The sequence below is a fragment of the Rhinolophus sinicus genome, linkage group LG09, assembly GCF_036562045.2.
Source record: "Rhinolophus sinicus isolate RSC01 linkage group LG09, ASM3656204v1, whole genome shotgun sequence".
Classification (NCBI taxonomy): domain Eukaryota; kingdom Metazoa; phylum Chordata; class Mammalia; order Chiroptera; family Rhinolophidae; genus Rhinolophus; species Rhinolophus sinicus.
The window spans coordinates 79784224-79807273 of record NC_133758.1 but is presented as its reverse complement, the minus strand read 5'-3'; the positions used below and the strand labels follow the sequence as shown (position 1 = coordinate 79807273).

At 35.4% G+C, this 23050-nt stretch overlaps 1 protein-coding gene across 3 annotated transcripts in view; it reads right to left on the bottom strand.

Annotated features, from left to right (window-relative positions):
* CROT (carnitine O-octanoyltransferase) overlaps positions 1-23050 on the bottom strand; it is a 53807-nt gene that overhangs the window by 14036 nt on the left and 16721 nt on the right. For all 3 annotated transcript variants that reach the window (XM_019749764.2, XM_019749765.2, XM_019749766.2), the window contains exons 7-13: positions 20727-20835; positions 11712-11805; positions 11238-11363; positions 9624-9725; positions 793-876; positions 605-712; positions 248-378 (exon numbers count right to left, since the gene is read on the bottom strand). In XM_019749764.2, the coding sequence (XP_019605323.2) occupies positions 248-378; positions 605-712; positions 793-876; positions 9624-9725; positions 11238-11363; positions 11712-11805; positions 20727-20835 (754 nt within the window). The remainder of the gene's footprint in view (positions 1-247; positions 379-604; positions 713-792; positions 877-9623; positions 9726-11237; positions 11364-11711; positions 11806-20726; positions 20836-23050) is intronic.

The window sequence follows — 23050 nt, the reverse complement described above, 5'->3', positions numbered from 1 at the left end:
ATTTGAATTCCAAAGAATGGTAAAGCCCCTCTAAGAAGAAAGCAGAAACTTCAAAAGTATTAATGAAACATGAAAGACTATGAAAGTATCACATTTTGAAATTTGGCATTCTTTAGAATTACTGTTGATGGAAGTACAAATTCAGATATGATGTCAACTGGGAAAAAAGTAGGAGAAAATACTGGGAGTTAGATTGAAATAGTTATGGAATTAAAAATTCTGAGGATGGAAAATGAACGGTGCTCACCGTCCAAGAAGTCTGTAACAGGCCAGCTGAAGTGCAAGCTGAATAAACGTATCAGGGTGAAGTCTCTTCTTCTTGGTTAGCTTTTTGCCAAAAGATGTAAAGTGACGCACCACAATCTGCAGATCAGATGCCTAACAAAAAGAATTAAACGGGAACAGTGAAATATCACCTAAGGAAAACACCCCAAAGATAACCAACTTATCATTTGCATTAAAGTAATTATCAGACATAAATAAAGGTATTAAAGCTGTTATTTAAAAATGTGTTATGCTGTCATGCTTACATGATAGCCAAATATTTATATGTAGTAGTTAAAAAAGAAAGCATTACTATCTAAGAGAAAAATAAAAAATCTACCTGCTTGAAATACTGGGCTTTAGCATGGCTGATGTCATTTAATATTTTCTCATCCACAGTGAAGATAAGCTCCTCTGGAAGTGGTAGATCCCGTACTTTTTCTGAACCCTGAAAATAGGGAAGAATTAAAAATATCATATCTGTAAAAATACTAGGAGAAAAAGGACAAAATATTTGTTGTAACATACCTTCCACCTTCCTTCATTCTCTAAAATCTTCTCATCAACATAATGGCTGATGTTTACCATAACCATTGCATCATAAGGAGCATGCTAAAATGAAAACACACAAGATTTTGAATACTTTATATCAAGTTAAAACTTGACCCAATATTTTATTTTCACTTTCCCTCCATTCTTAACACATAATAAAGTGCAGCATTCTCAAATGCCTTATCTCCTAATGATAAGATATGGATATACTACAGTATAGTAAGTAACAGCTGTATTTTCTACTAAGAACAAATATTTAAAGTTGAAAGCACCTAATTTGGGTTCTGGAGGTAATGAGGACAGATGTAAAATAAACATGAACCATCTAGAGAAAATATTTGCTATTAGTACTGGAAATCAAAGCAGGTATATGTATGTAATGCTAAGATGTTCTAGAATTATAAAAGTACTCTGGAAAAGCAGATGGGGATGGCAGACTATCTGAAGGCTAAATTGAGGATGGGCATGAACTTCTTTAGGTAAAGACATCAGCCATTAGATGAGTATTAAAAAGCACAAATATTTTGTGCACATGTCTATAAGTGTTCAAAAGTAGCAGAAATAATTCTCAATGTCTAAGGAATGTGGGAAAGATGGGCTGAGTAACATGGTGGTACAGGTTTGATAGCTATATTTAGAGAATGGAACTGCCACTAGTGAATATTTCTATCATTTATTTTTGAAGGATAAACTTTTGCCTTATTTTCTCCACGTTCCTTTGATGACAGCTACATCAATGGGATTTTTTTTTCTCTCTGTGCTACTGCTACCACTTTACATTAAACACAGTGACCATTCATGAACTGAATGTGACACAGCTAGGCTTGGGGAGAAATAAGGAAGGCTTAAGATACAAACCCAGCCCACTTGGGCCCAGGTTCAGAGGGAGTAATTAGATGTCTTAAATATCACCCTAACACGACACAGTTCTGCTGCCCAGTATCATGACCCAATGGAGCCTAAAAGCATAGTACACCGTTACCAACTAGGCAGCAGCCACACATCAGGAATGGCTCATGAGAGAGGTCAGTACATGATGCACGAGCAGCTCATACCACTTAGCAGCAGCAGCACACATAGTAAGACTCACATGTAACTAACAAACCACTTTTCTAACTGCACCTCACAACTGTGTAGTACTTTATTGCTTTACAAAGATTTTTCACAGATATCACATACATTATTTCATTTAAGACAATAGTATTAATCTCTAACCAATTTTTTTTTTTTTTACTGGAACCGGTAAGAAAGAACAAAACTGAAGGATATGCCTCTTCTATCCTTACATCTCCTGGTGGAAGGCTAATAATCAGTTTCAAAGAAAAAACGTTAGGAAGGAGTGACATCAGAAACATGGTGGCGTGAGGCGTGCTCCTTGAAATCTCCCCTGGAAGTTACAACAAATTGAACATCTATAATTCAACAAAGGATCCCCGACACAATACACAAGCACATCTGAACGATCTGTGCATAGAAACATCAGAAGGTGAGCGAATGGGGAGAAGGAGGGAAGGGAGAAGTGCAGAGACGCGGGCCACAGCCTGGAGCTCACTGTGATCCCGGGAGAGTGGGGGACTGAGTCTGCGGGTGCACTTTCTGCGGCCCGAGGTATCAGCATATAATACAGCTGAACCCAGCCATCAGGGCCGAGAACTTGGGGCAGAGACCGAATACAGAAGGGTGAGGACTATGGTTTAAGCCCTCACTGCCAGGCAGAAAACAAAGACACCTCCGTCCACCCTGCCAGTGTTAGCAGTGTCGGATTAAAGAGCAGAATGTCTACAGCCCTGAGAACCGGAGAGTCCTGGAGTGGCAGAAGCACAGTGCGGCTAATTCTAGTGATAGGGAAGGAGCTATAGGGGCAAGACAGCTGTTGGCTAGTAGTTGCCATTGCTCACAGCCACAGACACACCTGTCCCCTCTCCCAGCCCAATAAGGATGGTTCAACATTTCAAATTAATCAATGTGATATATCGCATAAACAAAAGATAAAAATCATATGATTATAACAATAGATGCAGAAAAAGCATTTGACAAGATATAACATCCATTTACGATTAAAACACTTAATGAAATGGATATAGAAGGATAGTACCTTAACAAAATAAAGGCCACATATGACAAACCTTCAACTAATATCAAAATTAATGCTGAAAAACTGAAAGCTTTTCCTCCAAAACCAGGAACAAGACAGGGATGCCCCCTATCACCACTGTTATTCAACATAGTATTGGATGGAAGTCCTTGCCAGAGCAATCAGGCAAGAGGAAGAAATAAAAGGTATCCAAATTGGGAATGAAGAAGTTAAATTGTCACGTTTTGCAGATGACATGATTTTTTATATGGAAAACCCTAAAGACTTCAACCAAAAAAACTATTAGGAATAAAGAAATATAGTAAAGTTGCTGAATACAAAAATCAATGTACAAAAACACACTGCATTCCTATATACTAACAATGAAATTTCAGAAAAAGAAATAAAAAACAAATTCCCTTTGTAATTTCCATTAAAAGAATAAAATACCTAGGAATAAACTTAACAAAAGATGTGAAGGACCTATACATTGAAAACTATAAGACATTCTTAAAAGAAACTGAGAAGACACAAAGAAATGAAAAGATATTCCATGTTCATGGTTTGGAAGAATCAACATAGTTAAAATGGCCACATTACCCAAAGCAATATACAGATTTAATGCTATTCTCATCAAAATCCCAATGGCATTTTTTTCAAGAACTAGAACAAAAAATTATCAGATTTGTATGGAATCACAAAAGACTCCGAATAGCCAAAGAAATCCTAAGAAAAAAGAATAATGCTGGAGGTATCACACTTCTTGACTTCAATTTGTACTACAAAGCAACAATAATCAAAACATCATGGTACTGGCAGAAAAACAGACCCACAGACCAGTGCAATAGAATTGAGAACCCAAAAATAAACCCACATAAATATGGGCAGATAATTTTTGACAAAGAAGCCAAAAACATACAATGGAGGAAAGAAAGCCTCTTTAATAAATGGTGCTGGGAAAATTGGAAAGCCACATGCAAAAGAATGAAACTAGAGTGCTATCTGTCACCATATACCAAAATTAATTCAAAATGGATCAAGGACCTAAATATAAGATCTGAAATAACAAATTGCATAGAAGAAAGCACAGGTACTAAACTTATGGGCCTTGGATTTAGAGAGGATTTTATGAATTTGGTCTCAAAGGCAATGGAAGTAAAAGTAAAAATAAATAAGTGGAACTATATCAAACTAAAAAGCTTCTGCACAGCAAAAGAAACCATCAACAAAACAATGAGGCAACCAACCGAATAGAAGATATTTGCAAACAACACTTACAATAAATGGCTAATATCCAAAATATATAAAGAATTAACTCATACAACTCAATAACAACAAAAAAGCAAACAATCCAATTTAAAAATGGCCAGAGGACCTGAACAGACACTTCTCCCAAGAAGACAAACAAATGGCCAACAAATATATGAAAAAAATGCCCAACTTCACTAGCTATTAGGGAAATGCAAATCAAAACCACAATGAGATATCACCTCACACCTGTTTAAATGGCTATCATCAACAAGACAAGTAATAACAAGTATTGGAGAGGTTGTGAAGAAAGAGGAACCTTCATACACTGTTGGTGAGAATGTAAATTGGTACAGCTACTATGGAAAACAATATGGAGGTTCCTCAAAAAATTAAGAATAGAATTACCATATGACCCAGCAATCCTTCTTCTGGGTATCTATCCCAAAAATCTGAAAACATTTATCCCTAATAAATGTTTTTTTTATGTTCATTGGAGCATTATTTACAGTGGGCAAGACATGGAAACAACTGGCTGTCCTTTGACAAATGATTGGGTAAAGAAGATGTGGTACATATACACAATGGAATACTACTCGGCCATAAGAAGAGATGAAATAGTGCCATTTGCAACAACATGGATGGATCTTGAGATTATTATGTTGAGCGAAATAAATCAGATCAAAAAAGTCAAGAACCATATGACTCACTTACATGTGGGACATAAAACTGAAAGCAACAAAGGAACAAGACAAACAAAGAAACAAAAACTCACAGACAATAGTTTAGTGGTTACCAGAGGGTAAGGGGGGAGAGAGGTGATAGAAGAGGGAAAAGGGGGTCAAAAATAACATATAGTGTGATGTATGACAATTAAGTTCGCGAACTTGCCATCATGAGCTTACATTGGCAGCACTATACAAACAGCTTGGTAAGATTTCATAAACTGGGTATACCAGTATCAGTATCTCACAGCTGTGTTTGTGTTGACGTGGGCAGTGTCTTGCTGAATGGCGTTCATTATTGTTGCAGTGCGTTTTTGTATGCCATCGCAAGAGTGTCTACACTTGAAATAGAGCAACGAACAAACACTAAATTTCTTGTTAAACTTGGCAAAAGTGGAAGTGAAATCAGGGTCATGTTAGTCCAAGTTTATGGGGATAATGCCATGAAGAAAACGGGCAGTGCACAAATGGATTAAACATTTTTCTGAGGGTAGAGAACGCATCACTGATGAAGAGAGAGGTCAGGATAGCCAGCAACAAGAAGAACTGACAAAAACATGGCAAAAATTTGTTGAATTGTGCGTCAAAACCATTGGCGGACTGTGAGAAGCACTGCAGACCAAGTAAACATTGATAGAGAAACAGTTAGGAAAATCTTAACTGAAAATCTTGGCATGAGAAAGCTGTGTGCAAAAATGGACCCAAAGGAGCTCACCAATGAACAAAAGCAAAGGAGAGTCGAAGTTTGCCAAGACCTTTTGAAGAGGCAAGACAATGTTTTGGGCCGTGTTATCACTGGTGATGAAACATGGATGTACCAATATGACCCTGAAACAAAGTATCAAAATGCACAATGGAAGTCAGCCAATTCTCCATGACCAAAAATGTTCCATCAGACCAAATCAAGAGTCAAAACTTAAACTCCCTCACAGACAGTGCCATGTGAGCTGGTGCATTGTCATGATGCAAGAGCCATTAGTTGCTGGCGAAAAGTTCAGGTCCTCTAACTTTTTCATGCAGCCTTTTCAGCACTTCCAGATAGTAAACTTGGTTAACGGTTTGTTCAGTTGGTACAAATTCATGGTGAATTGGAGGGATTATTCACTATGAATTTGTACCAACTGAATAAACCGTTAACCAAGTTTACTATTTGGAAGCACTGAAAGGCTGCATGAAAAAAGTTAGCTGAAAACAACCTGAACTTTTCGCCAACGATTCATGGCTCTTGCATCACGACAATGCACTAGCTCACATGGCACTGTCTGTCAGGGTTTTTAGCCAATAAACAAATAACTGTATTGGAACACCCTCCCTAGTCACCTGATCTGGCCCCCAATCACATCTTTCTTTACTGGAAGATAAACAGAATATTGAAAGGAGGACATTTTGATGACATTCACGCCATCAAGCGTAATAGGACAGCTCTGATGGCCATTCCAGAAAAAGAGTGCCAAAATTGCTATGCACTGGTGTCAGTGCATAGCCTCCCAAGGGGAGTACTTTGAAGGTGTCCACAGTGACATTCAGCAATGAGGTATGTAGCACTTCTTCTACAGTGCGTTTGCGAACTTAAATGTCAGACAATTAAGAAATGTACACTTGATTTCACAGACATGTGGGATATAAAACTGAAAACAACAAAGGAATAAGACAAACAAAGAAACAAAAACTCACTGACACAGACAATAGTGGTTACCAGATGGGAAGGGGGCAAGGAGGTGGTAAATGAGGGTAAAAGGGATCAAATATACGTTGATGGAAGAAGAACTGACTCTGGGTGATGAACACACAATGTGATATATAGATGATGTATTACAGAATTGTACCCCTGAAACCTATGTAACTTTACTAACCATTGTCATCCCAATGAACTTTAATTTAAAAAAAAAAGAACTGTACATTTGAAATCTATATAATTTTACTAACTAATGTCACCACAATAAATAAATCACGAAATAGGAAAAATTCAAATGCCTTCCTCACGCTTTATTTGTTCACGTAAGTTTTACTTTTCTTCTCTTTTCATTTATATAGGGACAATTTGTATAACATACTGTTTAAAAATGTGGACTTTCTGTTCTGAGTCCAAACCCCAGCACTTAACTAGCTGTGCAACTGTGACAAAGTCACTTAATTCCTTAAATAAATGGCCTCATCTGTTAGTGGAGATAATAATACCTACTCTCACATAGCTGCTATGAAAAATGATTTTAATAATCCTTATAAAGTACTTAATACAGAACCTGGCCCACAGCAATAATTAGTAACTGCTGTTATTATTAACAAAAGTTTATTATTATACATCCTTCCTATGTGCCCTTCACAAAGCCCTATAATAAAGCTCATATAGAGAAGACAAACTCATTGACCCCAGGATTTTAAATCCCAAGAGGGAAATGCAATTAATTAGTATCATCACAAAAGTACATGTTCAAGCACCAATGGAAGAGAACAGCAACATGGTTTTGATTTAAGCACAGCTTTGCTTTACAGTATATATGTTTTACTAATGATGTTTTTACATAGGTTAAATTGCATTTTCTGTAATCACCTTAGATTACAAAGGAAACCTACATGGAATTTTAAAATCAGATCACCAAGTAGAGATAATCAGATTGATTTTATAAATATGTGGGTGTTAATGCAGGCACATAAAACATGTCCATACACTTACTACTAGCTGTGCTGAGATGTGTGCTCCTTATGGGACCAACAGTCTTCATTCAGAGAGGGAAGAGATCATTAAAGTTATTTTCATCCTGAATTTGAGCAGACAGCAGGATGTTGGTACTATTAGTAAAAATCAAAGTAATGCAAGGACTTTTTGGGGGAGGGGGGTGGGAATGAGGGAGGAAAGTGAGATGATGAGTTCTTGATGATGAGAGCAACTTACCCTCATGTAACAATATAATATCCAGTTTGAACAATTTAAGACACAGTGAAACACAACTCTCAAGATGAGAATAATAGGTAAAACTGAAAAAGTATAACTGCAAGCAACCTGTATAAAAATGGCCTATGAAACTTAAACCAGGGAAGAAAACAAGCACGGTGAGGGGGGAAGTACGACTAATATTAAGGTCAGTTTTAGAATCAACAGATAGGGAAAGAATATTAAGAGGATGGAGGCAGTGTCAGAGTCTATGAAGAAGAGGGCAATCAACTAAGCAGACACATCAAAGAGAAATGGAGGGCAAAAAACGAGGAGGCAATTAGAACTATTTTACAAATAATAGTTTCCAGGGAATAGTGAGGATATAAACCAGGCTGAGGGGTGAAGAAGAGTAAACAAGGAGTGGAAGAAAAACTGGGCCAATTAACAAGAAATATTCTGACAGCACTGAACTTCAAGGAAGAGCAAAGACAACAAATCTTCAAAATGACTCAAGGCAACCTGTCACTCTGATGGGCTACTATAGCAGACATTAGTTTTATGACCTGCTCATCAACGACTCCACCTTCTTCTGTGATAATAACTATTTTATTTCTCTTGGGGCAACCACCAAATATCTCTGTGACGGTTTGAATAACAGTGATTCTATCCCCTAGGTTCCAAAGTTTGGCATGTGACCCAGACCAGGTGAATCAGAGGAGCTGATTCCCTGGAATGGGCACATGACTCACAACCAATGAGTGTTACTCCCAGGATTTTTGCTGGAGCCACTGGGGGCGGAGGGGGTGGGGGTGGGGGGGAAACGGGAACCTAGCCATTCCATTGGGAAGACTAATCTAGGAAGAGAGCTGTGAAGACATGAGATTGTGGGTACAACAATCACATGGGATATTCTACCTAAAACTAAAGCCAAACATAGGAAAGTAGTACCAAAAAAATGGAAATAGTAATTTCTAATGAAAGCATTTGGACACTGGAAGTCAGCCTTACCCAAAGTTAGCTGCACCCCTATGCCAACAAATACCTTCTTAAGCTAATGCTAGTTTGATTTAGATTTCTATCACCTAAAACTGAATAAATACTAAATGATATAACTATCGAACCCAGGTCAACGTAACAGGTCTTTTTAGTATTTTACAGTCACTAAAAGCTTTCAGAGGAAAGCCTCAAAAACAAAGAAAAAAATCTACCTCATACTACTTTATGCCAAATTATACACTTTATGAAAAGTGTTATAGTGAGATTACAAGCGTGTATAGCAACTCTGCTTAGGTTGATTTTTAAATTTCTTTGGTTTATGGACCTGACTGTCCACTAAAAAATGGCAAGGTAGGGGAAAACCATGGGAGAACAGAAGAGAAAGAAGTTTTTTGTTGTTGTTTTGTTTTTTTTAATCAAAGTAAAAATGGTATTAAGTACCACACATTTTAATATTCATAGTGTAAATAAATAATGTTCCAAAGATCATTTTAGGAAAATAGTTACAAAATTACTAGGTAAATCTAGAAATACACCCACATACATTTCTCTGTGCATAGAACATATACATAACGTTTTATAATATCTTTTAAAATAGATGGTAATTCTCAAGAAACAGGTAACAGTGAATTTTAAAGAGCTTATACTACATAAAAATATACGCAAATTCCACTTTGCAGATATACTCCAAACTGTTATCCTCACTACAGGTGAAAATAACTTGTCGTGTACTCTACTTTCACTGAGAATTCAGTGACTACCTTTTACTATAATGCCATAAAACTATAGAAGTGTTTACTCATACTACCACAGCACAGTATTATAATTTACTGCCATTAAATTAACCTAGAAGATTAAAAGAAAAAAATAACCTCCCTAGTTTACTTACATCACAACTACAGCCAAATAATCCATTAGAAAAGGAAATCAAGTTATAGGATTTGTCACCCCAGCGTACTGTTGGATCTCCAATAAGGATCCTTTCAGTAACCTAAAATAAATATAATATTTCCAAATTAAAAGGATTTTAATATTGTTTTATAAATAATTACATCTTAAAACATATATATATTACATATATATAGCTATATATAATCTCTCTATATATAATAGTAAGTCTCTCTCTCTCTCTCTCTCTCTCTCTCTATATATATATATATATATATACACATGCACACACACACACACACACACACTCATTTTTCCTCTTCAGGAAAGCCAAATTTAATAAATAACAGTTATATTCAAGAGATAATAATTCTGTCCCTTATTTTAGACATTTCTTAAAATCTCAAGAAATCCTACCATAGAAGAGAATGCTGGTACAATATTCATGGATGTTTAGAGAACATAAAATTGAAAGGACAGCCTTTTGCAACTTGAATAGTGTAAGAGGCCTTGATAAGTTCAGACATTAAAGTCTAGTTACAAGAAAACTATTTCAAGAATTAATATCCCACTAAACCTGTTTCTCAAACAGTAGGTTTTGAAAACAAGAAATCAATTTAGTGCATCACAGTAAACATTCTTTACAAAAAGAAAGAATAAAATAAAACATAAATATCAGAATACATCACAGAGAGTAAAAGTAATTACTGTTACTGTTTTGTGAAACTTCTATTATACATGTGTGGACACACTGTGTGTGTGTGTGTGTGTGTGTGTGTGTGTGTGTGTATTTAGTGGACTGCAATCTAAATGTATATCTAACTGTAGACTGCAGTAAAAAGAGTTTCAACAACACTGCATTCAAGCATCTTATTCCTTAAGAAGTTTGGTGATTCTTTTACTAACAACAACAAAAATACAGCTAAAGAGGAAAAGTTGGTTTTTTTAGCTACAAGATTATTCAATCCCATATTATTTTATTCTTATTATTCAATATTGATGAATGCATTATGAAATAATCTAAGTGTTTTTAAAAGACTGTAAGACTTCTACAAATATGTCTACTACTTTTTATTATTTCCCAGGAAATAATATTACCCCAGAGGGGAAAAAAAACTAAGTAATGCCACATTTACCCTTAAATCACTACAGTCAGTGTGTTCAATAAAACCAAATGACAAGATAAATTCCTTAGTTTGATATAATTGTAGAGTGATATAATTCTTAGGACAGACTTCACCTATTAAGGTGTCAAGGCACACTGGTGTGGGTTACCGGTAGGTTCTCATGTTACCTTTGGCACAAGAAGCTCACTTAGCCCAGTGATCTGTGCAAATTTCTTATATGTGCATTCAGTGAAAAGGTTGAGAAACACTGACATGTGATACGCAAACAATAGTCACACTTCTTTAAACAACATACAAGATATATCTAAACGGATATCTAAATGGGGGAAGGATAACCAAGCATTATTGATCTACGTATATGCTTCAATTTGGTACAAGTATATATCATTATAAGAAAAAGTTTTAAGAGCCTGCACATACCAAAAGGTCTTCTCAAGTCTGTGGGAAGAAATTTATGGGAAGAAATACAGAACAAGATAGTTAAATACCTGAGAATAATCTTCTGGCGTTATATGTGGACTGTCATCCTCTATGGAATATACTAGTAAACTGCTCTGAATTTTTTCTAATATAGTCAAGTTCTCTGGATCAAGACTAATTAAATATTCTCGTGCCTAAAGGGCAAGGAGATAATAATTAAATGTTACAAATTAAATATAATACATCCAGAAAAAATCTCAAAATAGTTTGTTAGGAAAAAGGTTCATTAAGAAAAGTGTAAGTTATAGTTAATAATAATAATATATTGCACATTTGAAAGTTGCTGATAGTAGATCTTAAAAGTTTACATCACAAGAAAAAAATTTATAACTATGGTGACAGATGGTAACTAGACTTATTGTGGTGATTATTTTGCAATACTCGTATGTACACAAATATCGAACCATTATGTTGTACACCTGAAAACAATACAATATTATATGTCAATTATACTTCAATTTAAAAAAAAGTATAAGTATAACCTTAGCCCATCGAGTTCGCTCCTCACTAGTTAATGCTGCTATCCCAGGTCCATCAGGTTCACTATGGCACTTCTTGTGGATATATGTCAATTGCCTTAAGGAAGATAAAAAAAGAGGATTCAAAAAGAGAATAGGCAGAATCCTTAGCTATTTTGGCCTTTCATAGGTCATAATTTTTAATCAGTATTTAAATGTTTTGATATACTCGTATTATCCAAAGAAAGGGATCATGATCTCAATACCAATGGATTTATTTCACACCCCACATATTTTTATAAAAAGTGATTATGTGGCCTATTAACATCAAAAGTATACTTGACAATAACTTACATAAATAAATTTGGTGTTTGGCTGATATAATATATATGAGTACTTTCAAAATGTACATACACTTCCAGGATTAAAGTAAATAACCCTTACACAATGGAGAACTTGAATAATATTCTGGTAAATAATCTCACAAATATCATCTTATCTAACTAAAAACTATGTGCATATATATTTAATAGAGAACTTACACTATACCCAATTAATATTTGTGCTTAACAAACATGTATCATACAGTCGATTTTAAATGTTTTCACATGTGCTGTTGTTACTTATAACCATGATACTTTAAAGACTCTGTCAGCTAAGGATAAATTATTTGCCCCCATTACATTATATTTCCAGTCTGATGAGTTTTATGTGTCTTTAAACATGACAGGTAAATAACAGGGTTCTTCCATAAAGAAATACACTTTCAACAGTCAAAAACCCATAGAGGTTTAGTTCCAGCCTTGCTTCCTCATGGCACATGCTAAGATATTACCTCAATTAAAAGCTTCCAAGGGTTTCTTAAAAATTAAGCTGATGTAGCTAAATAAATGGTCAAAAGGCCCCACTGATAGCCATCCCGTTTTTGTAGCTTCTTCATGCAAAACTGGAAAAAATACAATTATTGATTTGCATAATTTCCTCTGTTCCTTAATTATTTCTTTAATACTAATGAAGAAATAAATTCCTTGCTGCAAAAGTCCTCCCTCTTTATTTGAACAATAATGGTGTCCCCTGGAGCACATGAGGGCTTCTTCACCAAACAATAGGCATCAATGGTGGAGCAATTCACCTGGCCTCTTCCTGCTTATTCGTGTTTGCAAACTGATTATGCTTTAATTACAAATAAAGTTTTTACAGACTGTGGTTTTTTGGTGGGCATAGTATCCACATAAATTCTGAATGCTAAAGTAATAAAATATACTCTTTTTTTCTCCATGTGGTACTGGTTGCTACTCTTCCCTTACCACCTAAAAGCACTAGCTTTGACTATGAAATTTTTTCCTGCTCCCTGATATGGCCATTTTCATATTCAGTGGAAAATGACCACCTCATAACAGGTGGTCATTCAGAGAGAAATTACTGGAACAAAATGTGTTAGACCTGAAATGACATTTTAAGTTTGATAATAAAGGTCAGATAATAACTGCCCAAATCTTCACCATTAGGAAGTCCATACTACCTAAAGCAATCTACAGATTCAGTGCAAACCATATCAAAATCCCAATGGCACTTTTCAGAGAAATAGAAAAAAGATCATAAAATTTACAAAAAACTTAAGATAGCAAAAGCAATTTTGAGTAAGAAGAACCAAGTTGGAGACATCACACTTTCTGATTTCAAGGTTAATATATTACAAAGCTACAATAATCAAAGCAGTATGGTACTGGCATAAAAATGGACATACAGACAAACAGAACAGAACAGAGAACTCCAAAATAAATCCACTTATATACAGTCAACTGAGGTTGCTAAGGGTGCCAAGAACACACAATGGGAAAAGGATAGGCTCTTCAATAAACGGTGTTGGGAAAACTGGATTGCCAATACAAAAGAATGAAACTGGACCTGTCTTATACCACAGACAAAAATCAACTCAAAATGGATTAAAGTTTTAAACGTAAGACCTAAAATAATAAAACACCTAGAAGAAAACATGGGGGAAAAGCTTCCGACATTGACCTTGGCAAGTATTTCTTGGACATGACACCAAAAACACAAGCAACTAAAGTAAAACTAAACAGTACATCAAACCAAAAGCTTCTGCACAGTCAAGGAAACAACAAAATTGAAAAGGCAACCCACTGAATACGAGAAAATATTTGCAAACCATATATCTGATAAGAGGTTAATATCCAAAATATATCCAAAATCCCCTACAACTCAATAGCAAAAAACCGAATCTGATTTAAAATATGGGCAAAGGAACTGAACTGACATTTCTCCAAAGATATACGAATGGCCAACAGGTATGTAAAAAAGTATTCAATATCACTAATCATCAAGGAAATGTAAATCAAAACCATAATATAACATGCTTTATTATAAAAAAGACAAGAGCCAGCAAGTGTTGCTGAGGAAGTGGAGAAAAGGGAACCCTTGTGCACTATTGGTGGGAATGTCAATTGGTGTAGCTACTATGGAAAACAGTATGGAGGTTCCTCAAGAAATTAAAAATAGAACTACCTTATGACCCAGCAAATCCATTTCTGGATATTTATCCAAAGAAACTGAAATCAGAATCTTGAAGAGACATCTGTACTCCCTTGTTCACTGCAGCATTATTCACAATAGCCAAGAAGAGGAAGCAACTTAAATATCCATCGACAGATGAATGGATAAACAAATGTGCTTAAAATAAGCAAAAAATCCTGCTGTTTACACTAACATGGATGAACCTGGAGGACATTACACTACACGAAATAAACCAGACACAGAAGGACAAATACTGTTATCCCACTTATCTGAGGTGTCTAAAATAGTCAAACTCCTAGAAGCAGAGTAGAACGGTGGTTGCCAGAGGCTTGGGTAAGGAGGACATTAGTTAAAGGGTACCAAGTTTCAGTTAGATGATTAAGTCCTAGAGAGCTACTGTACAGCACAGTGCCTAGAGTTAACAATACTGTACTGTATTCTTAAAATTTGCTAAGATGGTCAATTTTATGTTAAGTGTTCTTACCATAAAAATTATTAATAATAAACAAAGAGGGTGGGAAATTGTTGGAGGTGATGGCTATGTTTACGGTATAGAATGTGGTGATGGGTTAAGGGGTGTATACTTATCCCCAAACTCATCAAGTTGTACACAATAAATACATACAGCTTTTTGTATGTCAATCATACATCCACAAAGTAGTTTTAAAAAATAAGTTCTCTGCTCAAATAAAACAAGAGGTACAGATTTGGTGACTAGGATAATCTCTCTTTTCCTTTCTTTAATTTGGCTATTTATGCACCTCTTTTTCAGCTATACAGCAATTTTTTGTATTTAAAAGAAAAAAACTTGTATTAACAATATTTATATTTCAGAATCATACATCCTTAAAAATATTTTACACTTGATAGTTCCTCACAATCTGGTTCCACCTTCATTACTTTTCCTTCATTACTTTCCACTCACTCTTTAATTTACTGTAATCTGGTTTTATCCTCCAGTAATTACCTTGAAACTGAGTTTCTGAAAGTTACCAATAGCATCCCATTTAAAAAACAAAAACAAATAAAAAACTAGTAGCTTTATCTCAGTCTGATTTTCCTCATCATAAAGTATTTAACACCCAAGAGTAAATCTTAAAATTATCTTTTGCCTTGGCTTTTGTAGCATTGTTCCGCTGTGGTCTCCCTACCTCACTGATTGCTCAGTTTTCTTCATTGACCATTCATTCTCCTTCCATTGACAATTTTGTGTGTTTCCCCAAATTTCTATCACTGACCTCGCCCAGCCTCGTCTACAATTTCTTCCTTGGTAATTTCATCCACTTCTATAATAGCTTCAACTACCACCTTTATGTAAGGGACAACCAGATCTCTTAACATCAACCCCATTTTCTCTCTAAATTTCTGGTACCAAATTTTCAAATTCTTGTTGATATCTCTACCTCAATTTCTGCTGGCATTTCAAACAAGGTGTACATTTAAAAATTATTTCCCTGTTCCCTTCCCACAAATTAAAAAAATAAACTGATCTTAGAAGACAACACAGGTATAAATCTTCAAGACCTTGGATTACGCAATGGTGTCTTGGATATGATACCAAAAGCACAAGCAACCAGAAGGAAAAAAATAAATAAATTGGACATTGTCAAAATTAAAATGTTTGAGCTTTAAAGGAGGCCATGAAGAAAGTGAAAAGACAACTCAAAAATGGGAGAAAAATATTTGCAAGTTATATATCTAATAAGGGACTCTTATATGGAATATATAAAGAAGTCTTACAACTTAATGAAAAGATAAATAACTCAATTAAAAATTGGCAAAGGGTTTAAGTAGGCATTTCTCCAGTGAAGATATACAAATGGCCAATAAACACATGAAAAGATGTTCAACATCATTGTCGTTATTGAAAAACAAACATAAACCACAATGAGATCTCACTTCACACCCACTAGGATGGCTATAATCAAAAATTCAGATAATAGCAAGTGTTGGTGAGGGTATGGAGAAACTGGAACCCTCATACACTGTTGATGTGAATGTAAAATGGTGGTCATTTTGGAACAGTCTGGCAGTTCCTCAAATGGTTAAACATAAAGTTACGACCCAGCAATTCCACTCCCAGATATTCCAAGAGAAATGAAAACATATGTCCACATAAAAACCTTTACACAGATGTTCATGGAGCATTATACACAGCAGCCAAAAAGTAGAAACCTAAATGTTCATCAACTGATAAATGATTAAATAAAATGTGGCATATCCATTGAATGGAATATTATTCAGTCATAAAAAAGAAAGTACGAATACATGCTACAACATGGATGAAACTAGAAAACATTATGCTAAGTGAAAAAAGCCAAAAACAAAAAAGCCATATAAGATTCCATGTACATGAAATGTCCGGAATAGGCAAATCTATAGAAATACAAAATCAGTTGGTAGTTGCCTAGGGCTGGTGAGGTGGGACTGTTTGGGAGATATGGGAAGTGTCTGCTAATGGATGAGGTAAGAGTTGAGGAGCAACAGGAAGTAACTGTTTATGGGTTCAGGGGTTACTTTTGGGGATGACAAAAATGTTCTAAAATTGATTGTGGAGAGGGTTGCACAGTTCTGTAAATATTATAAAAATACTGAATTGTACATTTTAAAGGGGTAACAAGCATGGTATGTGAATTATATCTCAATAAAGCTATTATTAAAAACTAGAAAAAAGTAATTGAAATGGTTCCTCTTCTTCTGTTGCCTCCTCCTTCTATAACACTATCTGTCTATTATACAAGTTGAAAAACCTCCTTCATATTTAATACTTTACTTTCTTTCTAAATCCAGTCAGCAATTCTTATAGTTTTATCTCCAAAAATTTTCTGTATTTGTCCTATTTTTTAAAGTCCCAACTTCTTATCTCTTTCTTGGATTACTGCAGATTTTAATACATCTCTTTGAGACTCTAACTCACAAAGATTCAGAATCTGACCAATCTACCTTACTCTCCTAATGTGTATCTTACATTTCTAAATAAAATTTCCTAATGCACAGGACTGGGCTGATCACTCAGTCTCTCTCTCTCTCTCTCTCTCTCTCTCTCTCACTTTTCCTTTATATTAAGCAAAGGGAATTAAAAAAAAAAAAGACCTGGTGACCAATCTCTTAGAGCTCCATCTGCATGTAAAAGCATAGAAATAAATTTTAATACCTTATTATCAATATAATAGAGATAAATACAAGGCATATAAAGAACTAAAGGACGCTAACTCCTTGGGGATTAGGGAGAGGAAAGGGAATAGGAAATTAAGAAATAGCTGACCTTGTGGTGACACGTGAATAGAGACATAAAGCCTGAGTAAGAATGCGCACACAGGAGGTAGACAAGGCAGGACAGGGCATTGCAAATAGAAAGCATGAGATGCAAAGATCACAGATAATCTGACGTGTTACAAGATTGCAAGCAGAGAAATGGAGTATGGGATGAACAAGAAGGAAAAGCAGGACATAAGGCTGAAGAGACAGGCAAAGTTTAAATCTAGACCCCTGCTAGGACCTGGGACTGTATTCTAGACCACAAGGAACCATTTTAAAATTTGTATCAAAGGTGAGATACAATCAAATTTGAATTTTAAAGCCCTAAGACTGATGACTATAGAGAATACATGAAGGCAAGAAAACCACCATGGAGGCTGAATTAACAGAGTTAAAAACCTGAAGAAAAAAAAATTTTTTTAAGAGAAAACAGAAATCCCTATTTTTCTGTGAATTCTCTTAATTTTTAAATAGCGATTCAAATTCTCTGTTATTCAAGCAAAACAGGTCACAGTCTGAATTCAGCCCACAGATTACATGTATGCAAGTTCTGGAAGAGTGGCTTTGAGTAATCTAATCAATATGCCTGATCTAACAATGACATGTCCAATTTGGACCAAACAAATTAAAAAATGTAACTGGAACATATACAGATATCCAAGACACAAAAGCAAAAATACCTAAAAGATGGATAAGTTTCCCCACATCAAAATTAACAATGTCTGTACAATTACCAAAATTTTTTTTTAAGTTTACTGAAATAAAATGTTTGTAACACATATGTATAATCGATAAAGGATTAGGGTCCAGAAACATAAACAACTGCTACAGATCAGTAAGACTAGAACAAAGCCAATAAAAAAAACGAAAAACAGGCAAAAGCAACTCAGAGAAAATACAAATGGTTTATAAACATATATAAAAATATTCAATCTCACTAGTAATAGTGTGCCAATTCGAGCAACAATGAAAAAACCATTTTCACGTGTCAGTTCACCAAATGTTTCAAGTTTAGTTATAGCCTGTCAGCAATTATGTGGAGAAGTGGATATTCTCATAAAGTACTGATAGGGAACATTATGTCTCTTTGGATGACAATTTGAGTTAATTTTAAATGTACATATCTTATGATCCAGAAATTTCACTTCCAATATCAAACCACAGATATTTTCTCCGAAATAAAGAGGCATGCTTGAAAATGTTCAGTTACAACAATAAATGGGAATTACCTCAATGCACACTAATTGAGAAATGGTCCAACTACAGTTATGTTCATTTGACAGAATTTTATACAATAGTTAAAAAGAATAAGGTAGATATATCTGCTCCAACATGAAAATATCGTTGTCTTATTATTTACTAAAAGAAGCAAACTGCAGGAAATGACTAAAATAACACTATTTTTTAAATGTGTACAACTATCCCTTCCTCATGGCACATACAAAAACCAATTTTAGGCAGACGGTTAATGTAATTGTGGAAGGCAAAAGAATAAAATTCTATAAATAGCTTCTTGACATTGGATTAGGCAGAATTTTTTTAAAATGGAATAAAAAGTATAATCCATATGGTATAAGATTAATCAACTCGACTAAATTCAAATTAAGAACTTCTAGGGGTGGCTGGATCAGTGGGTTAGAGCGTGAGCTCTCAACAACAAAGTTGCTGGGTTAGATTCCCACAGGGGATGGTGGGCTGCGCCCCCTGCAACTAAAGATTGAAAACAGAGACTGGACTTGGAGCTGAGCTGCATCCTCCATAACTAGATTGAAGGACAATGACTTGGAGCTGATGGGCCCTGGAGAAACACACTGTTCTCCAATATTCCCCAATAAAACAGACATTTAAAAAAAAGAAAAAGAAAAAAAAGAACTTCTATTGATCACAAAGACACCTTTAATAGAATGAAAGGGTTACAAATATCTAGTCTGTGGATTTTAACACATAAAACCAATGAAAATGAATAAAGAATTCCTACAATACTCATACACTAGTGGAAGTGCGTTTTAGCAGTACAAGTATTTTGGAAAACGGGCATTATCCACTGAAGGGAATGTATACATATTCTATGACTCAGCAAGTCCTCTCCTGAGCGTGTTCAGACAGAAATGCAGGCTCATGTGCATCAAAAGACTTGCACAAGGATTTTCACAGCCGCATTTTTTGTACAAATGAAAACTGTAAGCAACCTAAATTATTCCCCTTGGGAAGGAGGGAAAGCACAGTAACTGGGAAGGGTACCACAGGGGTTTCTGGAGTACCGGAAATGTTCTATGTCTTGACCTGGGTGGTGGTTACATGAGTATTTAGCTGTCTACTTCTGCGTGTATTTCTGTACATGTTTGGAACACTTACTAAAAATAATTTAAAATATATATATAGGTACATATGACTCAACATTTATGACAATCTAGGACATTTGAACTGACCAGATATTAATAATATTATACAATTATTTTAGAAGCAGCAAATCATTAGTTATGATAATAGTATTGTACATGTGTATTTTTTTTAATTAAATTTATTGGGGTGACAATTGTTAGTAAAATTACACAGATTTCAGGTGTACGTGTGTATTTTTAAGAGTCCTTATATTTTAGAGATGCATACTAAAATATTTATAGTGAAAGGATATTATGTCTGCAATTTTCTTTAAAATAATCAATGAGGGAGTGAGGGGAGGGGCACAAGGAGGTTGAAACGAGACGATAAATGTATCATTGTTGAAGGCAGGGGATGAGTACATGGAAGAGCTTCATTGTATAATTCCTTCTACATTTTGAAATTTTCCATAATACACTTTAAAAATATAAACATACAATATTACATATATATACCATATACTGCTATATGTACAATCTACTATTTATATGTATATAATACATACTATATATAAAATATAAATATACATATTTTTTAAATCTATATGTGCATGTAAATAGATCTGGAAGGCTAGAATACACCCAACTAGTAACAGTGATAAATTCTGGGTCAGGAAATGAGATTGGTAGTATTTGTAATGTTTTCCTTTTTTCCAAATAGAATATATTCATATACATCTAGTAAAATTAAAAAGTAATTTAAATTAAAAATAAAACATTTTTAAAAATCAGCATATAGAAAATTCTTATTTTTCTGTCACCTTATAAAGAGGCAATTCTGAACATTTATTTTTTCACATTGTTTTTTTAACATTTATTTTAAAAGCTTAAAAACTAACGAGATTCAAGAGAGTAGTCTGAAAACCTGAGAATCTCTGGTGGGGTGATCAAACATCCTTCGTGTATTGCATCCAAGACAAAAACTCGGCCTCGACACAGCACTACAATGTGACTTGGGGAATGCCCTTCACGCTCTGCGAAAAGAAACAGAAAGCACAAGACTCAAATCTCTCAAAGTTAAACAAGAGTAAAGCTGCATATTTACATCTAATAGAAAAAAATCATTCCTCCAGTATTTTGCTTATCATATATGCATCAACTATATCATATGAACAAAAATTGTATCAAGTGATAGAATTTCAGTTATTATGATAAAATACATGCTGTTGAAACCTGTCCATGTGAAACATCTAGAAATCCACAGGTGTTTCAAATATTTGTGCACCCTGAGAATCATATAAATCCCAAACTACTGCAGGGCTTTCTAGTTTTATTTATGGATAGGAATGGGAAGGGGGGAAGGGTAGAGGAGGAACCCTGGAGTAGACGGTTGGAATTAACAAGTTTCTCTTTGGGATTATTTTAATGTTGATTGCTCACTGGATGATTTAATTGCAGTAATATCTAGGTATGATTTCTCAGTAAAATAGTTTTCAGTAGAATAAAGGCACGTACGTAAGCCTGAGTGGCAAGGAGAAAGAATTTTGCCAACCTATAGTTTTACTGAAGGCTCTGATAACACCTGGTAAGCCACTGATAACTGATTCTGTGCTTTCTTTGGTACACCTTAATTCCCCAACATCTATTTGTTTGCTGTAAGGTTCAGACTACTCTGATTTAGCCGCATTTGTCAAATACTAGTCCCTTTGACAAGGGTTTTCCTGTATGACCCCTGCTCCTGCTCTTTCCCTCTAAGAAAGGAAAAAAGAAAAAAATAAAGACATATACTGCCACCAGAAGGCAATTTACTGTCTGATATTATGTATAAGATACTGTGCTAAATGCTCTACACACATCACCTCATGAAATCTATTTATCAGCTATGACGAAGGACCATCTCCTGATAGCACTGCTATTTTTTCCCTTACATCCTATTTCCTTAAGTCCTAGCAGGTGAGGTCTGTGTTTCCCTTATCCCTCATGGCTACTCCCAACCCATTTCTTCTTTCTTCCCCTTCAAAAACCTCCATGTCCTTTTATATTTATCACCACTACCCTTTTTTGCTGCATCTACTTGACCACACCCTATCCAAAATTTAAGGCTGGAAAAAAGAAAATAAGCCTGATGTCAAAATAACCAATAAAAGGATGGGAGGAGGGTAACAGGAGGGTGCTACCTCAGGATGAGCCTAAAAGGGGATATTTGAGCAAAGAACCAAATGAAGTGAAGGAGTGAACCATGGAAATATCTTCAGGAAGAGAGTTCCAGAAGAGGAAACAGTACGTATAAAGGCATTAGGACAAAAGTGAACTGGTTTGCTTAAAGGAAAACAGGTCGGTGCAGTGGCAGCTGACAGAGAAAAGGGTAGAATGGTGGGTAAGGTTGGGACCAGATCATATTGGCCTCAGAAAGGGCTTTAAATTTTAAGTACGACGGGAAGGAAGCCAGTGGAGGGTTTTAGGCAGGAAAGTAATACTGCAATCTAATTAATACTTTAAAAAGTCACTCGAGCTACTATATGGACAAGAGATTATAAGAGGGAAGAGAATATACAAGATCAGTTTAGGAACTAACTGAAGTGATCCAGGTGAGAATGACTGAAGTGACAGGTGATTGTAGCTTTGACTGGGGTGTGCCACTTCAAGGAGACAAGGGGTCTAATTTGTGTTTTTTTCCTTTAAGAGGGAGAGATTACAGATTGGAACATGCTAGCAAAGAGGAAAAACTGGTAATGCAGCACAGAGAGAGAGGATAATCCAGAAGCAAGCAAGGTCCCTGAGCAGGCAAGAGGAGGAGGGCCCAGTGCACCACATAGAAGCGTGTCCTCACACCATATATAAGAAGTCAGGACAGTTCGTCCATTTTGAAAATGGGAAGGCAAAATATATGACTGTGTAATAATGTGTTGCAAGGGGGTTGTAGGATGGGCAAATACTTGAATATGTTCCCTATGACTTCTGTAACAAGTTACCACTAACTTAGCGGTAAATTACCACTAACAACACAAATTTATTGTCTTACAGGTCTGGGGACCAGAAGCCTGAAATGTGCTTTACTGAGCTACAATGAAGGTGTCAGCAGGTCCTTCTGGGGACTCTAGGGGAGAATCTGTTTCCTTCACTTGTCTAGCTTCTTGAGGCTGCCAACAATCCTGGGTTCATGGCCCTGGCCGCCTTCCTCCAAAAGCCATCAAGGGGGAATCACGACGCTCTCAAGCTGCCATCTCTTTAGTTCTCCCTCTGCCCCTT